This window comes from Nothoprocta perdicaria, unplaced genomic scaffold, assembly GCF_003342845.1.
Source record: "Nothoprocta perdicaria isolate Ctin4 unplaced genomic scaffold, notPer1 scaffold_46, whole genome shotgun sequence".
NCBI classification, from domain to species: Eukaryota; Metazoa; Chordata; class Aves; order Tinamiformes; family Tinamidae; genus Nothoprocta; species Nothoprocta perdicaria.
The window spans coordinates 204,251-231,966 of NW_020455710.1; the positions used below are offsets into that span (position 1 = coordinate 204,251).

Consider the following 27,716-nt stretch of genomic DNA (forward strand, 5'->3'; position numbering starts at 1 on the left):
GTGGCATTTCTCACCATCAGTGAATTCCTGGCTTTTACAAGGAGCCCACGATAACTCTACAAACCCTGATCCTCACGGCAAGGGAAAGAAACTCCCTTAGATGGATGTTGTCATTCTCTTATGGAAAAGACACATGTAATGTGCAATATCCATGCCCTTATTTTTYGTTATTTTAAAAAGAATTCCGCCAGCTTCCCAATTTCCCCAGAGTCTCATCAGCTCCTTGGTCTCTCTCACTCCATAAGAGACAGGACAAAGTGTCTGCCGTGTTTTAGGATTCTTTGGAAGTGGGAAAGCAGCTCTTCATTTCTTCATCTCCGTATTTACAAGCTTTAGATCAGTGTTGTGAAAACACAACACTGAATTTGGAGGGACTTACCTTTTTGCTGACTTAACAACCTTCTCGATCCCCGCTTACAGATTGCAAGAGTCAGGCAGCAGAGGAATTTAACAAAATTAACAGCAACAAAGCAACAAAATTAACTCAAAACAACTGGAGACAGCAAAACTACTGAATTTGAAAAAAAATCACAGTCTGATGAAGATTTAAGGATGGTAGTTGAAGCCTCTGAAGTGAGSACTGGGGAAGGGAAAGAAAAACAGGTTAACAGCTATTCCTCTAGCCAATATTCCTCTAACTATTCATGTTATTTGAAGTTATATACCACCTCAAAGCAGAGCAAACCACTTTACCATCGTACTTTTYAAGGGAGTCCTCTGTAGATTGAACACAATTGTATGAAGTATCTTGGTGCTAGTTCTGAAGCCAACTGCTGAAGAAAGTAGAGGCTGGAACAGGTTTGAAATAAATAGCATTAAGCCATTCTCATCAAAGAGATGAGAATGTATATCTATATATATAATGGGTATCTATAGCCCCAAAAGCATCTGATACTGATTTGCCTTAACCAACATAAGAAAAGCAAAGAGACAGAGACTTTTTTTTTAAGACTTTTCCATTTTTATAATAATTTTTTGCAACACGGGTAAGAAGACGTATACAATAAAAATTACCGAAGAAAATGTTATTTCACAACAGTGGAGCAAGCAGGAARCGCCGTGCGGGCGCTTCGTGGTGCTTCCCCATCCGCTGCCGAGACGGGCGCCGCTCTGGGGTGCTGCTCTCCCACCGCCTGCCGCCCTCCAGGCCAAGAGCAGCTCTCTGCACACAGCTTGGCAAAGGAGCTCACAACTTCGACCTCTACAGCTTGGTGCCTCTGCATGGAAATCTCCACAGAATCCCTGCAGTTTCCTTAGGATTGCAGCTATTTAATGGGTGGTCACTGAGATTACACAGATACGCACACAGGCACAGATGTCAGTACTACAACAAAGACCGAGTCCACGTTCAGAGATGTAGGTTGGTTCTCAAATCTCTGCTACACATTTAAACAAAGACACGGACCGACTGCCTCTGCTCTAGTTCCCTTCTGCCTTAGTGCATGCGAAGGAGCACGTATCCCGAGCAGCAGCCCACGGGGAAGACCTGGAACACACACGAATACTGACATTCCTTCACTGCTTGCTTTGAAAAAAATAAAGTAAAATAAAAAGAAAACAAACTTGCAAATAGGGTAAGAACCTTCGAGCCTGAAGAACGCAGCCATTTAATATGGTAACTTCTCCAAGTTGACTTTCCCTGCCACCATCCTTGGGCACAGCACAGGCTGTGGTTTTCCCCACAGCAGGAAAAGGTGGTGGCAATTTTGGCAGATGTCCGTTCCTGCGGGCACCCAGCTGGCATGCCCGGGCCTGCCCCCTCCTTCCAAATGGCAATTGTGGCAATCTGCTTCAAAGTCTTGTCATCTCTTACCAAAGGGGAAATCTTGCCCTCCCTTTTGAGGGCAACGGCTTCAATGACACCTCAGTCTGAAACCCCGAGCCCATGTCTAGTCACTGCTTTGCCTTTTTCACAATGGTGCCAACAGCAGAGATGACTGTAGTCTTGGATCCACTTGCGCTTGTTGTCACCGTGACAACACCCGGCAGTGTGGCAGTCGTGGTGAGGATGGTGGGCTGAGCTATGGTCGTTACAGGGATGGCCGAGTCCCACTTGCTCTTCCTCTTCTGTGCATCTGCGCATTAGATTAGACAAAGCAAACAAGGATTAGCTRATTACCGTGCTAAGCATCACAGCTCTTAACAACACCTCTTCTGTCAACTTTTAATTTTCATTTAATCTTTACCACTGACGGACTAAACAACTCTCCCTTGCCTTAATTTCAGCATAAGCCCCCAGTAAATGCTGAGGAGAAAAGATAGCTAGAGGCTTTTTATACTTCAGCAGTCAAACTCCACACCTGAGCTCCAGCCGAAGGAGACAGGTTCACTCCCTGCCCCAAAGCAGCTTTAGTTTTAATGGAGCACACGTATTTTGGTTCCTCAGCTACRTGCACAGGGCACTACCAGAGTTTTCTCCTCTCCTGCCAGTTTAGCAGAGGGACTGTAGGCAGGAGAATGATTAACAGCCTGTTWACAGTTGTCCAAGAGATGCAGCAGTTCCAAGCAAACACCACAACACGGGCAGCTGCAGATTTCTTGACCCAGTAACAGGCATTTTCACTGCCCAAGCTCTCCCTAGGCCTTCATTCCAGCACCCCTGTGGGACATGGGGACCGGAGGAAAGCTAATTATCAATCCTGGAAGAACCACTTCTCTTGTATCACATATGCAATCAGAAAGGAGCTTTTAGAGTTTCCAGGAAGCAGTAATCCCCAGCATTTCTCCAGATTAATAGGTACAGCCAGAAACAAGTCTTTACCTCCCACAGTGGTACTGGCTGTTGTGGTGGTTGTCGAGGCAGCGCTCGTCGTCGTCCCTTTCTTAGTGCCAGTCACAAACTCAATCTGGGAGAGGCACCAGGAAACAGGAAAAAGAGAAAAAAAAGGTCAATATACATAGGGGCTTCTAATCTACATCTTTTCACCCTAATGTACATCTTTAAATGACAGATTTAAAGAATAGCTTTGCTGTTACATGACACGTTGGCCTCTGAGCTGAATGTCATGTATGAAGAAAGATGTTCTCAGGCCAAAGTCCTAATCACTAAGGGTCCTTGTGCCTGAGTTAGATACCATAATAATGTGTTTAATTAGTCTAAGTCTAAGGACTTGAAAATGTGTTTAGTTAGTTTAAGCATAAGGACTTGATGCAGTTTTTGGAGAATAAGGAAAGGTCTATATCTATATGGTATCTAGATGGTTGCACGCTTTTCCAAAGAAAAAGAGAAACTTTGAAGATGCAAGTTACTACTTGTGTGACTGCATCATAACTGCAAACCTAGCAAGAAGAATCACAACCACATGCAATCTCATATCTTCAAAACTGCAGATATGGGCAAGAGGGATGTAATCAGATACCTGGGTTACAAAGATAACAAGCAAAAAAACAAAACACAGAACAAGTAGCAAGATGTAGCAGGCACTTAGAAGTAAAAAATAGCTCCAAATATTACTATTTAAGAAGCCTTCTACTAGGTTAGAGGGCCATCTCTACATTCAACAGTTTATTGATACCAGTCGCTAATTTAAAGGCAACATCACTGAAACAGAGGAATCAAGTGCTYCAGAGCACACCTGTATTCTTAGCAGGGGCCACAGAAGCATACACATTTCAAAATAAGGCAAGACACTGCCAAGTTAAAGAATAGAAATCAGATCCTGGCTCCAAGTGAGATTTGGTGAAGAAATTAAGCTGTATTAGGCTATGCAACCAGGCAAAAATGTCAAAGATTTAAAAAGCTGTTCTTTATGCAATATCTTGCCTTTGTCTGGCTTACTGAGCACTGTTTTAGGTTGAACAAACAGAGGGAAATCAGTGGAATAAACTGCCTAGAGAAATGGATGTATAAGGGAAGGCAAACAAGTTGACCTGTCTGGTTTGCCACAGGAGGAAAACTTCAGCACAGAGGACAGTCCATAAGGAAGAGCAAAGCAACAAAATGGAATTCAGCAGGGAAACCAGAAATGTGCCTCACTCCCCTAGCTTTTCATTTTGAACAGCTACCTTTGTGCGCTCCTTCTTGGCCTTCTCCAATTTGTCCATTTCAATCTTCTGTGCTTTAGCTGAGAAACAGGAGAAAACAGGCACTGCAATCAGTAAAACCTCTGCCTCACTTCTATCATGAAACACCAAAAATAACTTCAAGCTGTGTATAGGCAAGTGAACTACTAAGAAGTTACCTTCTTTTTAAGCAAAGCATTACTGCGCTAATGATTACAGATATGAAGAAATTAAAACAGTGGTTTAAATGAAAGGGCTTTCCAGATTAATGAAGCATCAATAAAATTCAGGCACATCCGACCAGAATGCAGTAGTGCAAAAGCAGTGCCTGACAGCTTATCTTTTATAAAGCCAGCAAAGATTCCAGTGCTTTTCAGTAACCGAAAAAAAAAAAAAAGAGCTAAGACAAAAAAAAATGCTGAATTACCTAGTGCCTCATAATAGGAATCCTCTGACCAGCCATGAGGATCGAACATGTCCTAAAAGGAGAAAAAAAGGAGAAAAAAGGCTATTTTGACATAGACACAGAACCTAGTTCTAAAATGTTGTGTGTTTCTGTTCAGGGAGAGCATTCCATTTCAAATCTTTCGCAATGTCATGTTCTGTTGTGAATGGAAAAAGCATTTCTGAAACCAAAAGGGCTCTCAGTTAAGATACATATTTCTCTGTTTTGTGTGTGTGTTCTATCACCATCTCAGTGTCAAATATATCCCCATTTTTCAGCAGGGTGTTAGCTCAGAGGCCKTACAGCAAAGATGGGGACACTGAGGCTCAGCACCACATCTTAAAGTGTTCATTCTGTGCAGAGTCAGACTAACATTCCCTTGAAGGATCTCTAAAGAAGCAGACTCAAGAGAGTAAAACTAAGACTCCACATATCCCTGCAACACCTTTTACCCTCTCGCTGGCCTGTCACAAGTATGGCACCTCACCTTTGGATAATTTGTACCAAGTTCATCGATTGAACAAAACTGGATCAGTTTTTCATAGATGCTGCAAAAGAAATATGAGGGTTTAGTTCCAGCTCACTCATTTAAATTTACGTGTTTCACATTTATTAGCAAGACACTTATCTCTTCAAAATATAACATTATAATCAGAACCCAGGCTGTTTTGCTCTCTGCTTTAGGTAGCATGCTCCCAAGTGCAGTAATTCCACTTCCTCCACGTTAATCTCTCATTTGCCAGAGCAAACACACATTATCTGAAATAAACTATACAAAAACCCCGCACGTGAAATGGGCTTAAAATCCAACTGGCATAACAAGTCTAGATGCTGCCACAGAGAATGCCAAAGAGCTTTGCTGTTCCAGTCACTATTGAATTATGCCTTTCACAATTCTGTAAGCAATTCCACTACTAGCTCAGGAACCCATTTCTACTACAAYACCAACAGCAAAGAGAAGAATCCTTGTAGCTTGTTGTGTGGTACTTTGGCCATGGCTCACCTGGGGTTGCGGAACTCCTTTTTCCTTTGAATGATATAATTCATATCCATGCCCTCCTTTATTTTCCTCTCATACAGCTTCTGGATTTTATCCTAAGGGAGCAAGATTGCAGGTGAGCCAACAGAAGAATGAGGAGCAATGCTAGCAAAGCACACATGTGAAAACAGGCCAGCTGGCCCAGTGACATCCTTACATGGAGCAAGGATTGCAGCTCTCCCCCAGGGCCAGCTAGGTTTTGGGGTCAAAACAAGGGAATTCATGCATTCTTTTCTGCCCTCTCCTTAGMATACCAGTATGATTCACATCTGTAACGTCCATGGATGAAGAGCTACTAGGTCACCTTTACAATAAGCCTTTCTTTGGTAGAGTTCACAGCAGTTTATTAGAGGAAGAAGCTGACAGAAGCAGCAAATCAACTCTGAAAGACTCAGAAGAGTCAGTTTCCAAAGAACAATCCTATCTTTTTGCTCCGGGTCTTCTAAGATGTGGTTTGACTTGCTAACAGGGGGTAARTTCTACTTTGATTTAACCCAGTAARCTGGAGTCAAAAGGGAAGCTCCCRGCTTTATTGAGTGCATTCCTCAGATCTAGCACACTCAGTAATTCATTGATGTCAGAACAATAAACCTCTGCTGCAGCACAAGAGAATTACTGGGTGCGTCTAGATATGCCACACAGCAGAAAGGTCTGATTCAGATGGTGAGTCAGTCACTCTGAATCACYTTAGCAATTTGCTTTGGAGAGGTTTCCAGAAGTGCTTTTTAACTCGTATTTCTATTGGGTAGATAAATGTGGATAAAACTCAAAGGGATGGTAACATCCATTTGGATGGAAATTGCAGCCACTGCTCTTGCCATCTATCCTGGAAAGCAGTTTTATTACACACAGAGGTGTACAGAACACCTCCTAGAAGCACCACAAGCCAAACTCTGTCAGTGGAAGACAGCTCAGGTCTGTTGCTCTTGCTCTAAAGCAGATGCCTCTTACCTGAGTAAGAAGGAAGATACCATTAAACACACACATAACTCCCTTATAGTTTTCATTTTGGATAGATCTAAGTCAGGACACAATCAGCAAATGTGTGGACTAACTCCTTTAATATAAGCACAATGCAGGCTGAATACAGGGAATACTATAATTGGATGTTAAAATGACCAGAGGCTCATTTAATAACATCGTAAATCTAAGATCTGTAGGACTGGCAAGTCAAGTGCATAGCAAGAGATTTTGGAAGYTAAACTTATTAAAAAAAACCTTACATCACAAGGCAAAGATGAGATGCTCGGGGAAGTGAACTGCAATAGTCTTAAACTGATAATTATTGCAATTATTTGGGCATGTACCAGAAAAAAAATAAGCATTTGTTTTCTTTCCTGCCTCTAGGTCACTAGCCTTCCCTCCAAATGTTTATCATCTAGAGATATGTAGGTGGAAAAGGAATCTTGTTAATGCTGCCTCAACTTTTCCAGCTAGGGGCTTCTCAGGCCCATGTAGAAAAACAATGATTTGTTCTCTCCTACAGAGCTGAATTTGCTGAGGTAAGAGGATAGCAGCCTTCACAGTAAACATTGCTTCTGTATCACTGCTGGAATCAAGAGCCATTTTAATGCACAAGTGACCCACACAGACTGCGGGGAACAGCATAAAGCTAATTTGAGGCTCTGAAACCAGAATTGCTGCCAAGTCTAAAGCATTAAAGCAGTGCATTCAAAAAACGATTTTTTTTAAAACAGTTTTTATGCTGATTTTTGTCGTGCGCAAAAATACTAAGAGTTTTCAGAGGTCCCCTCACCCATGAAATACAAACCTTTTAAGAAAAATGAAGTGGAAAAGAACTTATACTGACCTGCAAGTGGTTGGAGCATCTGCCAGGAGGCTCAGGTGGGATTTTGATCTCATCAGGAGACATGTTCCTCACTCTCTCTGAAAAAGAGGCTGCAGAGAACAAATTGAGCATCAGTTCAGGCAAAACTAAAGCAATTAAAGCCCATGCAAGTCATGAAGTTTATTTCATGTCTTTGCTAGTACTACACTATCACAGGGAACCAACGTGAGAGGAATGTTGTAAACTGCTAGTCATGGTATTTTGAAAGTGCTGTTAAAGAAGTGTTTAACCTAAGGRCTGGATCAGCGGTAGAACAGCGTGTGATGTTGGCACCTCAGCACTGACATCTACCTTATACTGTAGCTCAATGTTATTTAATACTGAGACTTTCACCCAGAATGGTAGTGTGAAAAGCAGATCCTTAAAGACACAAGAGCTGCAGAGGAAAAAATGTAGCTTCGTGGTATATCCTTATACAGTATATGCACTATGCAYCCCATACTGAGCTTTCCACCGTATGTACACCGTATGTTCCGTATGTACACCGTATGTACATCGTATGTTCCATCYGTATGTACTTTAAAATCCTGCTCTGAAAAGCTCGGATAACCTGGAATCTCTGGCAAGACCTTGGACAAGATACTCTAGCAGGGAGAGCCAGACTCTGCATCTGAAGARGCAGAGGATGAACCTAAACCAGCCTGGCCTACTGCAATGCTTGGGGCGCTCACCAGTTCGGATCCCACTTGCTTCAGCATTTACCTACGAGACAAAATGGTTCAAAAAGCAAAGAACCCTCAGCAGAGCTGTCAGGAGTTAACCACAACAAGTAACATTTCATCCTTAAGTTAATATTTTCTTAACGGCCCCTTTAATCGCTTACAGAGTTAGACCATTCCTAAACACAACAACTCGTGCTCTGGGGCTGAGGACAGACCTCAGCAGCTTGCAGGCTCTGAGAACCAATGCTGGTGCTGGGATACACTTCCCCAGTGATGGAAAAGCCATCACAGCTTCCTGGGCAAGTCCTAGAGCAGAACTTCAGGCTTTTGAGCAGCCAGGTTTGTTTTCAACCATAGTTAATGCAACACACGTCAGATGGAGGCAGTCTGTGCGTGTGTGGGCAGTGGAAAGACCTGACACCAGCAGAGAGAGCAAATGAAGACACTCACATCGATAGCTCCCTGATTACAGCCTTGTGTAAAAGCTGAACTGACTGAACTGGAGTTCTAGCAGATTCAACTCAGCTCCTTTCAGCGAAGGCCAGAAAGGCCCAGAGGGCAGCCCTTGGTTATTTGAGCAGAACACASCATCCCACGTGCCCGCACGGGCCACCAGCTAGCTGAGGTTACAGATAACCAGCACGACACGCGTTCAGCACCGCCCCGTTCCTGGCTCTTTYGTAAGAATGTAAAGCAAGGAGGACAAAATCCTTTTGGGACACCAARTTGGCAGGCGAGCACTGGTTTCATTTGACAGGGATGTTGCTGAGGGTTAAATTCTTCAGCAGTTGCAAGAAAGGAAGAGAAAGYCCCCTTTGGTATTTACCAAGAGGGTCTCTCTATACAGAAAGCAAAGCTTGTCAGRGTTCCTACAGAAAAGCTGGAAAGCTGGAGCTCCTTTGCAACAAGGCAGGCATTTGTTAGAGGTTACAGCTGCTAGCGTGGCGGGAAGTCTCTAATTTAATGAGAATTTGGGGAAATYGGGGAAGCAGTTGCAAACAGATCAAAATAGGTTTCCAGAAGAGCCAAGATTCCCAATATCAGCAATAAAACATCAAAAATAGGCTAAAAGGTGACTAACTAGAGTCTGGACTTGAAAGAAGTTGAAAGAAAAAGCCTAGACTAGGCACCTCACAGGGTCCCCAGCTTCCCTGTGGGTGAGCAGAAAAGTCATGAAGAAACATCTAAGGGGAGGGGAACTCTGGGCTCGTATCAACTGAGGAACCAAGGGTGAGAACCCCATCTAGACAGTAAAAACGTCCAATAAGGCTGCTTGAACCATATGAAAACAAATAATTTTTGCTGGTAAGGGAACTACGTCTTCTAAGAGCTTACAAGAAATTGGAAGTGAGGCATCGTTGTCCATCGCAATCCCCCTGCCACTGCACAGGGCCGAGGAGCTGGTCGGCAGCAAGGCTACGTGTGCTGTTGCACACACCAATATTCATCATTGCTCAGTTATTTTGGCACATGGCTGTCAGACTGAGGCCACCTCATTGGGAAGAAAAGCACGAGTTTAACCCCTTTGGGTTTGTTTACCRCAAGAAAACACACATCATTCATGCCCTTGAGGCTTGCTCTCCAAACAGGCATCCACGTGGCTGATCCCACAGCCTTCTTCCAGCGGCCATTTCCCTGGAGATGGCTTGGATCGCYGCTCCAGGGGATGTGGAAGTGGGGCAGGTATCAGCCCCAAGGTGCTACATAACAGCTCGTGTGTTTTCAAAGCCCCAAGCAAAGGAGCACTCTGCTCCCAGCAGCTTTTTCCTGCRTATACAGCAGTAAATGCAAGTGAAGAGCTAATGCCAAGGTGTGTCCTCACAGGATACATGCAACCATTTTGTGCATCCTGTTATTTCTGCCACGATCAAAGCTTTATTTCTGCATGAGTCACAGGCAGCGACAGTAGGTTCAAACCGGGCCTGCAATCTGCTGGCTCACAGCCCAAGGATCTCCACTTGGGGACYATAGGAAGCTGGCTGTTGGCATGATTAACAACTGTGGCACACCCAACTTCTGACTAGCTATGAGTAAATAGTTTACCTGTACGAGGAATCTGAGTAGGAAAAGAACATTTTTAAGAAACAGGCCCCAGACAAGACGCTAYGAGTCAGCTGGAGGTTCCGGACAGTGGGATAAGGCAGTGTCACGTCAGCAACTCAGGGCATCCTCCTGCTGAAGAGAGAGGTGGAGGTGGCTACTCTTGCTCTGTCCATTCACAGGCTGACCTAAAAGCTAAAAAACATCAGCCCTCCATGGAATAGGTACTCGTGGCTTTTGGTGTAGTAGGAATGGGAAGGCAGAGATTTCCAGCTGGTCCTGAAGTCCAAGGAGAGCAATGCACAACCAGATAGCAGGATGTATTGCAGGAAGATTCAGAATTTCATAGTCAGCAGAGAATATTTGCTTACCAAAGAACTTGATGAGACAGGTAATTCAATGGCAGTGCTCTATTCAGCCTGGTTCAGTTTCAGATGGGTGGGTTACTTGGCCAGTATAGCAGGCAGAATAAAGACAGGGCAAAAGTGGGACAGAAGAGATCAGAGTGTGATGGGCCAAACCGCAAAGAGGGGCAACTGGTCAGGCAGCTTCTTCCAGTGCTCACAGTCCAAAGGTTGGAGAYGCAGGCCCAAGAGCACCTGCTGCAGCCCCATTTCCAGCAAATGGTTAAGCAGCTTTCCTCGGGGCAGCAGGAACCAAAAGTTGAGTCAACTTGAGTGCAGGAGTGAACACAAGAGCAGCAGGCAGTACCTGGACAGACTGGGGTAGGGATGATACAAAGGTCTGGCAAAGCACCTTATCTCCACGCTCCCGTTGAGCAGCACTGCTCCCCAGGTAGCACTAACAACCTTGTCCCTTCCCGAGTRCCCCTAGAAAGGTGCAAACTGGCAGTGCCTGGTCTCTCCAACTGCATTCCTTGGCATTCTCGTCGCGTCTGCTTGGCCCAAGGCAGGGAGTGTGGGTTTCTGATCTCCTGGCACCAACACAGCCAAAGCGCAGGGAAGAATCCGAGGCAACAACATGCCAGTGAGTCACCCATCCATGAAAGGACACCAGTTTCCCCGACCGCTCCGTGGGCTGAGAAATGCCCAGAAAGACCAGCATTTCAGCCGTGTTTTCTGCTGTTATGAACGCTGACTTTGTGTTTAGATATCCTAGGGGCAGGGGAAGACATTTCTTATAGGCCAAAAGGTAAACAAAGCTGTGCTGGAAAAAAAAATAGCCCTGGGATAACAAACACGTCCTAGAGGTATTATTTTGCAAGGCTACATGAAGCAGCAAAGGGAGGCGTGTTCTTAGTAGTGTGGGCTCTTTGGAGCAGTGCAAAAATGAGGACAATGCATGGCTGAAGAAATTCATTAAAGAAGGTCCACCTAAGCGCCCTTCTCAACCAGAGCAGTAAGTGCTGGAAATCTCCTTCTCAGTCTTTTCATGGCACCATCACTAATCCAGTGTAAGTCAGGGCAAGTGGGCCTCTCGAGCTGCTTGTTTGTTGTGTTTCCCATGTGCCAGCCCTAGTGCTCCCCGGGCAGGCACCAAGTATGGAGGGAACGGATCCAGCTGGCAGCCTCGGAGGAAGGAGGAGGAAGGAACAGGAGATGTGGGGTGGGGAGAAGGTAGATCTCTGCTGGCTCCATCTCCCCGCCGAGCTCCCAGCACACACATTAGCATGTGTGCAGGGGAGGCAGAACAAATACTGGCAGGCTGGCAGGCTCTCTTGGCAGGAGCCTGTATTTGTGCTGTGCTTAAGTGGCTGTCGAGCCATGGACTTACTGTGTGAAGGTGACAAGGAAGAGCGGTCAGGTTATCCGAGAAGGGCATTTCTTTCAATGAGGAAAGCAGTTGTGAAGAACTAAGGAAGACTTAAACTTCCACACACTGATATCAGACAGAACTCTAGACGTCTAGATTGCACCAATTACTCACTTTGGGTCAGGAAAAACCTCTATCTTTTTTCCATTCAAGAGCTCTAAGGCTTTAAAAGCCTCAGCTGCCAGGAAGGGAGTGGTTCTTATATTACACCAACCACATGCTCTTGCAACAGTTCTTTTCCAACTAGATAAGATACGGCTTGATTCAAGTGAACTATAGAATGCAGCACGGCAAATACTGCAGTCCCAGGTACCCTGCGTGCCCTGGTTTTCTTAAAAAGCTTTTTTAGCTTTCAAACAAACAAACAAAATTCATACAAGCCAGGAATCTCCTAAGAAAATAGGGGGTTTACTCTCCTGATCTTCCACAGATGGGGAAATCTCTACGGGAAAAAGGGGCCCTAGTGCAGAGCTTTACTTGCATGCAGAAAACAGAATGGCAATTGGTGTTTAAGTATTCCTAGTCTTAATCTTTTGTCTCATTTTTGTTTCTTGGGTGCATTTTAGGGTAACTCAGCAGTTTAGAGAAAGAACTCTGTAGCATTCAGAGCTAAGACTGGTTAAGGGAGTTTTGCCCTTTAAGGGGAAATACATTTGTTTAAGAATCMATCTGACACAGAATCTGGGCAAGTCATTGGAAAAGGACCTAAATCCTTTAGTGATTTAGGAATGGCTTCTTTAAAAGTCACTCCTCAGCATCTTCATACTTACTGTCCAATAGTTCAAGTTTATTGCAGACCCATTTGGACAAAATATCACAATTAAGCTGACTTGACAAAAAAAGCAACTTCTTCTCATGATTTATTCCAGTATCATCACATGCTACTTCACAACTGTACTAATAACCTCCAGAACAAAGGGCTAGTTTGAGATGGTCAGAATACCAACCTAAAATACAACAGCACTTTTTGTACAGCCCCACACAAAGCAAGCAAAAAATACTATTTCTAGGTGCTAACAATAGATTTTCCAAGAGTTTGTTCCAAATCTAATCATGGTGCAAGGTATAAGTCACAAAAACTGAATGGTTTTCAAGAAACATTACAAGGCAGAAAYGTGGTGCTGTGTCAATGCATTAGCTAGGAAGCACTGCCTGGATCACATTTAAGCAGGGAGACTTTAAGCAAGTTTGTGAAACCAGAGGAACAAAAAGCATCCGTGGTCGTTCCTGGTTATAGTGGCTCCCAGAGGCTGCCCGGATAGAGCTGGGCTATATTGTGAAGATATTTTTCACGTGGAAAAATATCAGTGGGGCCCATCACATATTGGTTACAAGAGGTTCACCCTACAGGGTCTACTTCCAATACATGTGAAGTAATAAATATTTCTTGTGAAGGAATAACTATTTTAGTGAACTTACCAACTAGCTCCTGGGGATCTCTTTTCTCCAGTTCTGAGAATTCCTGGAAGGAAAGGGGAAGAAGTAGGTTTTTATTAAGGTATGCTTTTGACTAAAATAAGCAAATAAAAAAGAAGCTATACTGTTCATTTGTTTAGAAATATGCACATTACTTCTGAGACAAAAGAATAAAAATGAAGACTAAAATGCCAGTTATTAAATAACAGGGCAATGGAAACTCAAAGCCTTACAGGATACTCTATTTCCTTCCAAACATAGAGTCTAAATTTAATTCAATAACTAAGGCTCAGTTTCTGCCTCTCTTTTTCTATGAGCCCTGAGCAGTTATCTGCTTTTAAATTCCAKGAAAACTGCTGTACTTGAAGGCTTTTCCTCACAACAGAGCACCCATGGATACCTCACAGCCCATGACTGGCCTTTGACACGGGCCCAGAGGCGCTGTTTGGAGCACGGCCAGTGAAAGCCGAGCTGGAGCAGCCCACGCAAAGTGGCCTAGAGCCCGGGGATGCCTCCGGCTGCCCGGGGCCAGCAGGATGTGACCCCCTCAGCAGCACCTCGCAGCTCCCAGCGCAGAGCGGTGTCACCCCAGAGACACCCAGCGCCCACTCAGCGCCCCAGGCCACAGAGGTCTCCCAGGCTGCAGGATTCCCTTCTCCGCTCATGCCCTTCAGGGCTGTGGCTAATAAACAGAATCCAGATACTTGCAGGGGATATAGACATCCTCTTCCCACTTTTGAAGGCTTCCCCTATCTGCTTCCCCTTGCCATCTCCTCTCCAGGAGCAGTCCGGTGGATCTAGCAAATTAATGGCAAGCTCCAGTAAGTGGGGAAGGTCTTTCAACACTGCAACATGGACTTGTCCATTCTCTGTAACCCCGGTATAAATTAAAGGGAGCTTCAGTTGGGCGAGCGCAGCAGGTGCCTGAAACTGCATCTGCCAAGCAGGGGCTCTTATGAATGAGGTAGCATAAGAATTCCTCAAAATGCCTTCGCTAGATTGAAAGCAAATACTCGAAAACTCCTGAAAGACCCCAGGAGAGCCACGAGTAAGATCAAGTTCTGCACAAGTTCGGCTTCCCAAACAAGATCAGCTGTATCCTAACACTGTCCTCTCCCTGCTCCCTCCCAGAGGCTTTGTGTGACTCACTGGGCTGTGTGTCACAAATTCCTCCAGCTCCGAACACTGCAGCTATTCATCCAACCTGTCGCGGACACAATGCTGCCTCCTCGCTGCTTAGTAACAGCTCTCTAACCCCTGTCTGCTCCGCTCTGTTTCCAAGCAGGTGAGAGGTGCCCTGGGTGCACGTGGAGAGAGGAGCAGCAGCAACAAGGTCGCCCAGCCAGTCSGGGAAGGTGCTCGGTCAAACTCATTGCGAAAACCTACCCGGTTCCAGAGCTGCAGAGCCCTGCAGGAGCAGAACACACACATTCTTTTGGAGGCACTGGCTGCTCTGGGGCACTGTTTATAGCCCTCCATGAAAAAAAGCACTGTCTCTCCATTGGGAGCACAAAAAACCCACAAGGCTAATGCTATTTTAAAGTGCATGAAGGGACAGGCAACTTCTTGCTGGCCAGCTGGCTACGAACCAGTCCGCTCCACGCGGCGCCGGACGCTCTAGCACGCCCGGGTCAGCCTATTAACACATCTGCTCCCAGGCCTTCCGAAAGAACAGAAGCAGAAGGAGATGTACAGAAATAYGATGCTTCAGAGCAAAAAAACTAAGTGCATGCCAGAAAGGTGAGCCCAGGARGGGGATTCTGGCAAGGCAGGTTGTGTCCTCCAGACCTACAAGGCACTAAATTAACATGGGGAACCTTAGCTGCCTCCACCTCATGAGCCTCATCAGTGAAACGGGGGAGTTTCTGCAGTAATTAACAGATTTCTGTGCAGGACAACCTTGGATGGGCACGTAAGGGTTGCAAGCAGGCCGGGGAGCTACAGATGCAAGGGGAGCAGAGGGGCAGACAGCGCACGCTCTGCAGCTTCAACACGCAGACAAAAGGCTGCTCTGGTTCCTGCACAGGGGAGATGCATTTCTCACCTGTGGTTCAAAGACAGCCAACAAACATTTGTAAGGATGAAAGGAGGGAAGTCTGTTGGGCTCATCCTCAGGTGCATGAAAGTCAATAGTTGATGTTATTTGAAAGTTTTCTGTTACAGATAATCCCTCTTCCYTTTCAGTCTATATCCTTAAACACCCTCTGGTCTTTACCCTTATGCAGCATTGTTTTATTACTCCACTATCCCTCCTCTCACCCTCCAAGAGCACAAAGGCAAGAGAAAAACCCTCAAAACAACCAATTTTGCCAAGTATATGCTTAAGAAACTCAATGGCACAGTCAAATTCAAGAGCTTTCGGTACTATGTGCCCTCAGAAATGGAGCAAGTTAATAACACAACCTTAGCAGGACTGCAGGGCCATTCGCTGCATCTTTGAAGTTTCCTCAAGCCCATTTAAAGTCTCTTGCAGCTCTCTGGAGTCGGTACCAAATGCACAAATACGGTTGTCAGGGAACAGATTAATATCCCAAGAAATAACTTGATAGCCAAAAATAATTTATACCTAAATACCTCTCTAAATACTTAGCCTTAACTGTTTCTCCAAAATGACAGACCTGCTAAGCAGTAAGCTGCATGGATTTGCAGAATCCCAAGTTTTCCAGCACCAGAGGGGAACTGAGCCTTTAAGTCACACCCTTGGATGCTGCAGCAAGAGCCCGAGCGGCAGCTGAAGAGCAGCCAGGCCCATGAGGCTGCAGCTGGGTGCTCACCTGGCCCCACCACCTCCACCCATTTCAACACGGCCGCTCCAGCAAGTCTCGTCTCCGCATCCTCAGGACACAGCCAAAACACCAGAAAAAAACCCAGAGCTCCAGCAGGCAGAAGAAAACAAGTTCACTAACATATTAGAGCCGCACCTCACTGCCCAGGGGATATGAAATCTGGTTACTGAGGAGTTATTGCTTACCTACACCCACCACTCCATGATTTGCAAGCTGAAGACAGCAACAGGGCTTGTTATTAAGGCAGACTTCTTTCAAGACCCAGATGCCTTCAGAAAACAAAGGGATGACAGACTCCTCCTAGGGCACTTGTTCATATTTGTTCAGTTTGCTGTTCAGCACTACAGCAGGCAAGTATCAACAGCTTAACCGAAGGCCTGTGGTCTAAACACCTTGAGTAATTGGCCAAAAAAGCATCCTACACTGACCCCTCCTCAGTCATCTAATGGTACTTCGACAGGGAATTGACCCAGTGCACAAGACAAGCAAATACAACCTCCAGAGATGCTGAACTGGAACTGCCTAAAGGTGCTCACTGCACAGCAAACATACACATACCCTAAATGCCTCTTCAGCAACACAGGTTAGGCCAGTTGTCCTGTCAAAGGATCCTGAATGCAGCTTCTACAAGTAGGAATGGACCTGGAAGTTGGTTTTCCAAGATGCCGCTTCRGGTAATTTTGGATTGAGACACATGTTAAATCCAATGGGCTAATTAGAAAAGAGGGCTTTTTAAGAGAAAATATTCAGGATCACACTTACAGAAAATGGTTAAAGTCGAATGAGACAATCACCAAGCAATGAGGTACAGTAATTACTGCACGGTTCCTATCTTTTAGTTGTGAAAGAAGTGACACTTCAGGCACAGAACATTTGTACAGGAATTCCAAAGCCTTTAAACAATGGAAAAATTTTGGTTCCCTCCCAAATGAAGTAGAGGAGTTATTTAAATCCACTCAGGACAAGCTGATCTTTTCGCAGATTAAAGTATCTCGGCTACCCACAGGACGATGCATCAGCATCTTGCACAAAGCCCCAAAATCCAACCACTGAGTGGCACCATACAGGCAAGGCTACAGCCTAAATCTCACCATCTAAATTACTAGATTAAAGTTATTACAGCCTTTATACATCTCAGCTTGTGTAAGTGCATCAGGAAAGCACTGCATATTGCTTAAAGCTGCCATCTTACTGAGATGAAACATGGACCATCCTTCCAGCTGCAGAGTTTTGCTATTAAGTTGCTTTAAAAACAAAGGGCTCCGCTCAGGTTCCACAGAAAAGGGCCAGAAAACCACGGTCCTCTCTGTGTGGAGCAGGCGAACGGAAGGAAACAGCCACAATATGAATCCCAGACTGATGAATTCAAGCTTGGAAAGATTTGTCCAAAACACTTCTATTTAATGGAAAGAGTAGTGTTATTTACAACAATGGTAAATCCTTCCTGAAACAACCTCCGTGAATCCAGCACGAAGCTGCCACTGGCGTTAACTGGTGCCAAAAGGCAAAAACAACCCATTGCTCACAGAGGCGGTTGCATAGGTTAGTGCAGACATGTCTCAAGTGCCAGCAGAAAGAGTCATGCAGGGAGAGAAAAGCTGGGAAAGAGAGAAAACTGGTCTTAAACAAGTTATAGTTTGCAAGATATAGAGGTTGATACCAGATTTGTCACCAGGCAATTGCTTTCCTCGCCTTGCAGCCCTCTTAAGCCCCTCGCCTTTCTATTTTCCCTCCAACACACTCATTTCCAGTCAGCATTAGCAAAACACAAGGAATTGGGAAGCAGCCACCTCCAGTGCATCCCAACAGCAATTCCCTTGCTCTGAGGACAGGGCCTGCTGCTGCTTGGCACAACTTGCTCTCTTGCTCTCTATGTCACCCCTTTTCAACTAAGCAAAGAAACATAACTTGTTTCAGCCTGACACCCACACAATATAAAGGTTAGAGCCCCTGTTTTTATCCTGGTGGCCTGTGGATTAATTTGAAGATATTCACACCAAGAACTTTATAGCGTAGTTGTTTGAGCAGTAACCAGGGTATCTGTTTAAGCACAGGGACTTACCTGCCACCACRGTTATTAGAACGTCCCTCACATGGACAACAGCCAGCAATAAATTTTTGGGGGGCTATTTTTCCCCCTCTCCGCAATTCGTACCCTCCCCTGTAGTCCTGAAACATCAACAGCCTCATTTGGCTGCGGGTGATGGAAAAACTCTCGCTCAGCACAAACTGTGAGAACAGAGGGCTAAGCTGATGGGGGAGATAGCGGCGCCAGGGCACGCAGAGGAAACGTCCCTGCACGGGCAGGAGGAGAAGGATTTACTGACACGTTGAAACTCTCTCATCTTTGGACTGTGCAATAGTTTTTTTAACATGCTAGCAATTATTTTCTTGTTCTTGCTTTTCCACAAGACCAGAAGTGCTAAAATGTAAGGGGAAAACAGAATCTTTTAATATTAAAAGCGTAAGGCAGGAATCCTTTCATGTCTTGGCTACCAGGTCTGCCTGATGTTAACACCATGCAAGGTAGAGGACAGCAAGCAACAGGGGCCAAACTGCACCCATGAGTGTGAAGAAAAGGCAAGAGAACTGAAGGACAGAAATTGTATTCCCTCCCCTCCTTTATTTCATTTATTTTTAATTTTTTGGGTATTGTGAGAGGAGAATCCCAAGAGAAACGTCCAAGCAAGCCCATTTCCTACGGCCATATCCTGTTTGCCAGCTCGGACACACAGCTCCAGGCAACCTGCCCAGGACTGCATGAGGAATTTAACCAAGCAGAGGGGGAAAAACAGCCAGGCCCAATGTCTAGATGCTCAGAACAGCTCAGGAGCTCAGAAATAAGGCACCTCTAAGAACAACATTGTGGACTGTTTGTCCAAACCTCCCCATGTCGAGATGCCAGTGATGGTGCAGCCAGAGAGAGGGGAGGAAGAGCAGCGCGAGGAGAAGGGAGGAAGAGCAGCGCAGGAAAGAGTCAACTCCTGTGACATTCCTCAAGCATCTTACCAAAACAAAGARCATGCGTAGCTGCCGCTGCCTTTCACTTCTAAGCAGAATTAAATCTCTGAAAATCCATCTACACTCATTCCAAATTCTATGACAAAACACCAAAAAAAAACTCCAGCCAAGATTTGGCAAAGTGTTTGAGTGAGAAAATGAGTTAGAAGGGAATTTTCATAGCAGGAAAGCCTTTAAATAGCTACTCTGAAACTTGAGCCCATTCACCTGACACGCTGTCTCACAAGCTGACAGAGACTTTTGTTTCAAGCAATTTCCACTCAAGGAAACGAACACCAGGACTCTTTGCTTTCCACACTGCAGCTGAAGCCAGTCTTGTCATGGAGCTTTGGTCCCAAAGCTTCAGCTCCCTGCTTCCTTCCTCATCTCCCTCCCCTTTGGGCTTCCAAGGAGCTCTCCAAGTCGAGCCAAAGACCTCTCCACAGCACAGGCATCTGCCAGGATACAGGGGTGCAAATATACAGCCAACCTGCACAAAGAGCATCCTACCCAGACAACCAACCCATCCTTAGCCCATCAGAGCAGGAGAAGAGTCAGTGACTGCCACACATTGAACCCACCCAGCAGCAAAGCGCTCTGCAGTCCCCATCAGAAGCTAGAAACCCCCATGAGAAGTTGATTGCTTCATAGAGCCATAAATTCTGCTTTTAAATCATTTGTGCTTCTCATAACGAAGCAGGAATTCAGAAGTTAAATACCTGCAATGCTTGCTTGGGCCTGAGGGGGATCAAGCTACCTTAAGGATTTTTATTTTTTGCAGATTGTTGCAGGAAAGAATCAAGCAGAAGGTAAAGCTGGACTGTGAAAAAACTTAAGCCTCAACAGCRGCAAGAGCAAGGCTCAAGAATGGTGCCAAAATTAACTTGTAAGCAAGATTTCTTCCCAGGTATTGCAAGGTGCAAAAGCAAGTACCATCATCAGGGAAGCTGCTCCTCCAGGAGCGGATTCTATGGAGATTTTGCAGTTTTTGTTGGAAGAAGCCACTATCTGGTGTTTGCATTTCTGCAAATGCATCTGTGGCATTTGAGACCATCTGTCTGTCTGGACTGAGACTCCAGGACGCTCACTCTGACATGTGCCAACACGCAGGTCTAGAGCAGCCTGTTTCAATGCTGCAAAGAAATAACTGCAACAAAAAAAATGGATGTCAGAAGCATTCACCTTTACCAGGCAAAACATGCAAGGAAAAAATGCTCCAAATGCTCCAAAAAAGCCTTTTCTTCACATTTAGAGACAAACAGAAGGAGCCTGAGTCGTCCCTTGGAGAAAAGCAAGCCACACCTGTGTCAGTAATCTGTGGTATTCGGTGCTGCGGGCAGCGAAGGGTCTGTTGCAGCACGTATGCCCGGCGGGGAGGAAGGAACAAACACGCCTGTGCACATGTCTCATCCTCCAAATAGCTCGGAGCTGGAGTGAAGCCAGCAGCTCTGAAGTAGGTAAGTCAACCTGAAGGCCAACAATGCTCTGATCTACCTCCCTTGCAGGCAGGCAGGGCTGCAGACACGCAGAGAGCCTTCCAGGTACAGGCACTTCTGGGGRAAAGGGGCAAATCCCCCAAAACCTTGAATGCTGGTTCCCTGCAAAGAAAACTGTTTAACCACTGATTTCTCCTGCAAGAACTAAGGTCAGCTACCTAAAGAAGTGACTGCCTGGAGAGCCAGCAGCCGTTGTCATGTCTGAGCACTGATTTAATCGTGCAGCCCACAGCACTGGAGGCTGAATTAAGGGTGCTCCCCCTTTGCACAGCGCTGCCTGCTGCAGTGCCACACGTCCTGGTTTCACAAATGCATCTTGATCACAGAAATCCTAATATGCCTCACCAAATAAAGATAGAGACCGCACTATTGCRCACAGACCCCCTTACTGATCCTTACAGCCTCATTTTTTACCTGAAATCAATATTGGTTTTTGTATTTTAACTGATACAAGTTAAAGGGCAGCAACATGAGCATTGCGCCCAAATCCTCTAAATACTGGTATGCACCCATGCATCATAGWACATAAAATTATTTTACAGATAGGCTGGGTCAATAAAAGATAAACAAATCTGAGTTTTATCAATGGGTACTACTTCCCTACGCTCAGGAATGCAGTGTTTCTCTTAAAACCTGCCTCCTTTTTGCTGCTTCTACAAGATCCTGCTCTGGCTGCCTCAGTACAACGCCAGAAGCAAGCAGGGAGTTCCTTAAAACAAAAGGAAACCAAAAATATCAAGGCAGTTACCTGCTTTCAGAAACTGTTACTGCGTGTTAGCCATTCACTTGCGAAGGGAGTGGTGATATTTAATCAACTTTTCCCATGCTAGTTCTGATACCATAATCAAGGCTTGAGAGTTAATGATCCCCCCGCACCGTAAGCGGAGCAGAAGGGTTGGGTTGTGGCCTTGAGCACCACTTGCAACCTGCTATTTCCCCAGCCCCACGATGGGACACTGCAGGACCCACCAGGTAAGGCCTGGAACACGAGTTGAGAGCTTCTCCTACGATTTATTTGGCTTCCTKCAGGGCTGGTTCATTAGTGAGCTCCAAGGGTTGCATTTTGTTCCTGCGCCAAGGCTGCTGCTGGCAAGAGCCCAAGCAAACTGCACACACCGCACAGCCCCTTAACCCTTGTCACCCCAAGCACAACAACTGCTGCACAACACCWATTTCAGACCAGCATCCACAAGGTCTGGTTTGTAAATCCACAGTTCCACCATCTGAGGAGGGGACACAGAGTCCACCTAGACTGCAGGACACAAGCTATTTAACATCACCTCCTTGCCAGCAACTTCTGCCGAGGGATTCTTTTCACTTCCAAGCAAAATCTTTCATTTCTGAGGTTCTTTTAAGGCAGTAGCTTGTTTGCAACAGGTGACTGCTACTTAAGCCTAAAAGCAGGCACCACTGAAGACATTTGGGCCAATAACAACCACGTCTTGCCCCACATTCTGGGCCTGCACTTCTTCCCAGAGTGAAATTCTGGAAGCCAAGTAGTTTTTTGTAAATTTGAATCTCCTGCTTTCCATGTGTATTGGAAATACACAGCTGTGTATTGAACTACCTTACTTAAATTTAAGAGGAAGATTTTTTTTTTGCTGGAAGCGTTTGATGTTCAGGACTGGTTCACAAGTGTTTGGGAGCAAAGTATCCTATGGGGCAAAAGTCTGCTCTGCAAGAATATTTAAACTTCAGTAGTCATCTGAAAGCAATCATCTCCTCCAGACACTCCCATTTCTCGGGCAGGTTTACAGAAAACCTYTACTTATCTCCTGGGGCTATTGAGAAAACAGCAGTCTGACATCATAGGAGTGTTTGAACTTGAAAGAGCTTATCAGGACTTGCTGCTCAAAACGCAGCAGAAGGAACGGGAAAGCTGCAGCCCCAGCCAGCCCTCGGTTCTGCCTTTGTCCCTAGTGAGGACCAAGGGCTGCCAAAGTGGACAGAAATGCCTTAATCAATAGCAACAAGGCACCCTCACTGCAATCAAAACGAAAAAGATATAGGGGTTAATGCAACCAGTATCACTTTACTGTTAAAACAGTCAGAGCTTTTAGTCTCTTCACTCTATACCCATAACTGACAAAATTGAGCCTTACAGAGCTTGTGTTTGCTACTGTTCAAGTGCACAACAAATCCCAGGACACAGCAGGTACATGGGAACTCCTCCGTGTGGTCTCCTGTACTTAGAAATGTCCTGGTTAATTTTCCAATTAAGACACAAGCTCAATGTAATTCATTTACCTTCTGTTCTGGGGTACAAACAGCAGAAATAACATGKAATGAATGTTCAGGGCTTATAAGAAGCTCTATAATTAACTGATCAGCTGCAGTGGTTCAGTCTCAGGCATAACAACTTTTTGAAGGATTGTTCTTCAAATCCTGGAAAAGCCCTAGTCACAAATGAAGAACCTATTCCATCCATTCAGACATGTCTCCAGATCTGTGATTGCCTACAATGATAATTCACACAGYAAGAACAATTTCAATACTCAGCTGGAACAAAAGACAGAGTTATCCAAAAGCGAGTTAATCAAGTTCCCTACTTCCTGCCACACCTTGGATTTACCGTAACCACARCTCAAGCTCTCGGAGCAAGGAGAGGAGCCAGGAGAACACTGCCACTTGGTGGAAAAGAGCAAAAGGAAACACAGGCTGCCGCTCTGAGTAACGTTACTGTAAAAGCAATCTTCCACCCCCCAAATTTCTCAATGAGGTGGTTAGTACAAGTTGGTGCCATGTGATGGTTCACAGCAACACAGCTGTCCTGTCATCAATGCAGCACGGGGAGAGCTGGCAGTGCCGTGCAGCAAACTGCAACGTGCTTCTTTCCCACTCCTTCCAGGGACTGCTATTTAGCTGGATTCTTAAAAACTCCAGGAGGCTGCTGCCTTTTTCACCATCTCAAGACGATCAGTAAGAGCAGTATAGAAGTCTGAAACTAAAGTTCAGCTCCGACTCCACGCTGTCTTTACCAAATCACCTTCATTCAAAGAATAAATTCTCCTTAAAGAGAGGAAAAAGTCAAGTTTGAGTACTTAAGAGTTCTTACTGTAGAGTATATCCAATGTACCAGATCTTTGATTCCCTATATTAAACTGAAATGCTGCTTCCTTGCTACATGTAACTGTCCTCTGGAAGAGCAAAGTTACATATAATAGCTAAATTATCCCACAAAACCCTTATATTAAATACTGAATAGAACTTCAGCTTGCAGCCTGGCTCCACGCTTTTCTCAGCAAAGTTTAGAGATGCTCTGCACCCTCGAGAAAGCCCCTGGATAACAAAAAGACCTTTTAATCATTATTCACTCAATATTCCATGAGGCTTCCCATACTGCATGGGGAACTGATTGGACATAGAAATCAGAGCACATTTCTGTGCAACTGTTATATGGACTTGGCCTTTCCCCTTGCCTCTTGCCTTGTGTTCCAACATTCTGTTAAATACCTATTATTCAGAAGACATGAGGTATAATTCTAGAATAAAGGGGATTTCAATTATGCACAGTTATGATAGCTGTCAGTTGAGCACATTTTAAAATACAACCTTTGCCAAAAAACCTTATTGAAAGGGGAGACATTTGAGCTGATTTATTTCATGTTTCTGATCTCCAGAAGCATAAGATTGCTTATTCATTGTTTTTCAACTAATGCTGATCAGAAACAATAAAAGAATTCTGTAGACTACTACATCTTACCAATCTATACAAAATAGGCGAGATGTAGAAAGTCAACTTCAGATCTTATTAATGAGAAGACCAAGTTCATGAATCCAGAACCAGATCCTCAAATCACTCCGTCCATAGTCTAACCAGTTCACTGCCTTGACAGAAGGCACACTTTAAAGCCTTACAAAAAATCATGTTGCAGCTATAAAAAGAAAAACAGAGTATGAAAGTAGCCTCAGAATATCRCACCCCCCAAACAACCCATGCTGTTAAGGCTTATTCCTCTTGTGCTGAGCTTCCCCCCCACCACCATGCCACCACACTTCCAAATACCTTCTGGTCACCAGCCTCAGGTTTTTCAGTCTCTGAATCGTCATCTTCCTACAAGACAAGAATTTACAGGATTAAGCTTAAAGAGCAGGCTTGGCAAGTTACTGTACTTTCAGCAAAGGGCTTGCAAACTGCAGCCCAGCAGAAGTCCAAGACCCTTTTCACACAGAAGTTAGTTGTGTCCCACCCACTTACAAACGGAAAGTCCTGCAGTCATGGAAAGCAGCAGGAGCTGGGGCTTCTTTGACTGTTTGAAGCAAAAGAACCACTAATTAGTAGACAACCCCCACAGAACTCATGAAACTCCTGGATGCTCAAAACCAGGTAGTAAGAAACAAGAGAACTGTGGGAAAAAAAATAAATAACAAATTGTCTCTTCATTATTCAGACCCTTCCAGTTTTAGGGAGCTTTTTTGCACATGCTCCTGTTCAACGACACTCACAGAAAAAGCGGCATTTGCAAAGACCTACCGAATTCCCAAGCAGCATCAACAACACACAGAGGACAGTTCCAAAGCCCCAAGGCCCCAGTGATGGCAGCTGACACCACATCTTTCTTATTTGTGCACTGTTCTAACAGTCTTATTTGCAGCTCATAACAAACTTGTATAGAATGGTAGGATTGACACTTAAGTCTTCCACCCTCCCCATATATCCAGAAAGAAGCTGAAGAGTTGGGCAAATTTCTGCCCCGAGAGCTAAAAAAAAGTCAAGACTTCTTGAAAACCTCTAAGCTGTAAGTTGGTGACAGCTCTGGTCCCACCCAAGAGCTAAGCCTAGTGTCCCACTGTCCCATCATCACTGGAGATCCTCCAGAGCYACTCATATTTCCAAGTATAAAACAAATTTGAGGAGCAGAAGAAGTTTTCGTGCTCACACAACTCAGGAGAACACCCTTTCCTCCAAACTTTGCTGTTCAATTTCAACATGGGCCTCAAAACAATGAAGTGTTTTAGCTTCAAAAAGAAAAACAAAAAGGAGTGGGGTGATTACATGCAACCAAAAGGAAAGGGTCATAGYGAAGTGGCCACCTCAGGGTGTTAGCACACAGGCAAGATCTGTGAAGGCAGCTAGCGAGTGATCGTGCAATAGTGTCAGTAAGTTCTAACTGTGTGAATTAACACGTATATCCCACAGAATGAGACATCACATCCCTTTTTCATTCCAGTGAAAACTACTCCCTAGTTTACCTTTCTGGAATGTGCATGTGTTTAAATAATTCAGGCTTAKAAGCCAAAGTTTAATAAAAGCATAAAATTAGAAAATTAGTATCAAGTAACCTGGTGCTTAATCACAACTCTGATTCCCTTCCTCTCCACACCCCTCCTCAGTAAAAGAAGGAGCCATTTTCAATAGAACAATAGTGAATTGAGCCRTTCATGTTAAAGATGAGTAACTGAAACCAACCCAAAACCCTACTAAAACCTCACAGASTATGGCACTAAACTAAAAACACGTTACAGAGAAGAAGAAAAAAAATTAAGGGGCCTTTCGAACATGAACAATGTAGCTAATACAAAGACAGAAGTATTTTGATAAAAAACTCAAGGTATGCCGAGTCCAACTTGCACTACTTTCTAAAAACAACTTAAAAAAAAAGAGTCAACATCTAGCACAATTAAATTCAAGGACACTATTCTGGTCAAAAATGCAAGACACTGGCATCGTTCTCCTGCAACGAGACTGGATAGGAAGCACCCTGAGTAACCAAGTCCAGACCTACACTGATCTGCAGTGTGAGTGACTACAGACACACGCCAGAACCACAGAGTAACCACTGGAGTAACCTGAGCAATCGCTGTTACCTGGACTGCATCTTGCAGCTCTCAGCTCATGGACAGCTGAGCCTACACTGCAAAGCATGCAGGTCATAAATTCATGTCTGTGCACCTATTTGTTGAAGCTACTCATAGCAGCTCTTAGGAACCATCTGGTTCCTATCTGCCACTTCCCTTTAAACTGGAAAATAACTCACAAAAAGAGATTCCAAAAGTTTTGGAGGAMAAACACTCACTTTTGATGAACAGCCAGAATTTACTCCTATAATCTGGCTACCAACTAGGCTTTCTCCAAGTAGAAATAAAATAAAATCAAAAGCAAGAACAAAACCCATCTATTTTCCTTTCTACTAGTGAGTCACTAATAGCAGAATAGCACCTGGGAGAAACGCGAGCTTCTTGCAAGGAGACAGCCTAACACACACTAACGAGATTTCACTGAAAAAGAGCTGTAGTAGCAGAATCTTATTTCCCYCCTCTGCAGAGTGGCCACAAAAACTAAAGCCAGGGTAACACATCCTCACTATTGTAACAGGCAACAGGTTGATGGGAAAGAAAGGAGACAAGGGCTCCTCTGAGAAGCTGTATTGCTTTGCTCCAGCAATCCCTTGACAGACCTGTTTATCCTTTGGGGGGTTTAGCTACTTCTATACGTAGCAAACTTCACACCCTGCTTCACCACACATCAGTTGTCTCGGTATTAAGATGCTATTAGAGACACGCTGTGCACTGGGGACAAACAGAAGCCCGTCACATCTACACAGGACACTGCTACATCAAGATGATCCAGTGTGGTGGGTCAAGTCATTGACAATAGAATGACTTAGGAAACTGCACAACTTTATTCTTTTTCATGCTCCAGGCGASCATGCTACAACACGCCCCTCTTACAAGACTCTAGCAGATGCTATTTCTACCTAAGAAACACTTTAATTTGTGGGCGATCGTTGACCTGTCTCTGTCGCTTTTCCATAAAGGGTCGATAATAGCGAACACAGGCTGTGCCAAAGCGTGGCCGGGTTTCAAAGCGAAGGTCTCATACATGGAGCTGAGAGGGAAGGAAGGCGCTCGGAGACACTGGGGCAGCGAGCGGCGCCGCCGGGACCTCGCCCGGGAGCTACTTACTGACTGCCTGCTGTTCTCGTCGTCCTCCTCCTCGTAGCCGTCCTCGTCGCCGTCCAGCCGCGTGAAGTCGTCGTCGCCGTAGCCCACGGAGACGAGGCCGCCCTTCTCCCCTGCGGRGCGAGCGGGCCGTGAGGGCGGCGCGGGGCAGCCCGGCCGCGGGGGGATGCGAGGGTGGGGGGGGACTCACCCGCGGCGGCGCCGCCGTCGCTGCCGCCCGTGCCCGCCTCGCTGTCCGACTCGGGGTCCGAGTCCTCGGCGTAGACCGCGAGCGACGACAGCACGCTCCGCTTCGCCGCCGCCAT

At 45.2% G+C, this 27,716-nt stretch overlaps 1 protein-coding gene across 1 annotated transcript; it reads right to left on the bottom strand.

Annotated features, from left to right (window-relative positions):
• Window positions 1-1,181: 1,181 nt before the first annotated feature.
• On the bottom strand, window positions 1,182-27,716 carry SAP30BP (SAP30 binding protein). The gene is made up of 11 exons (XM_026046827.1): window positions 27,602-27,716; window positions 27,415-27,524; window positions 24,515-24,562; window positions 13,230-13,272; window positions 7,297-7,385; window positions 5,451-5,542; window positions 4,935-4,995; window positions 4,430-4,481; window positions 4,006-4,064; window positions 2,762-2,846; window positions 1,182-2,075 (listed from the first exon to the last, which is right to left on the bottom strand). Exons 1-11 carry the CDS (start codon window positions 27,714-27,716, stop codon window positions 1,894-1,896), a joined length of 936 nt encoding a protein of 311 aa, XP_025902612.1. The 3' UTR covers window positions 1,182-1,893.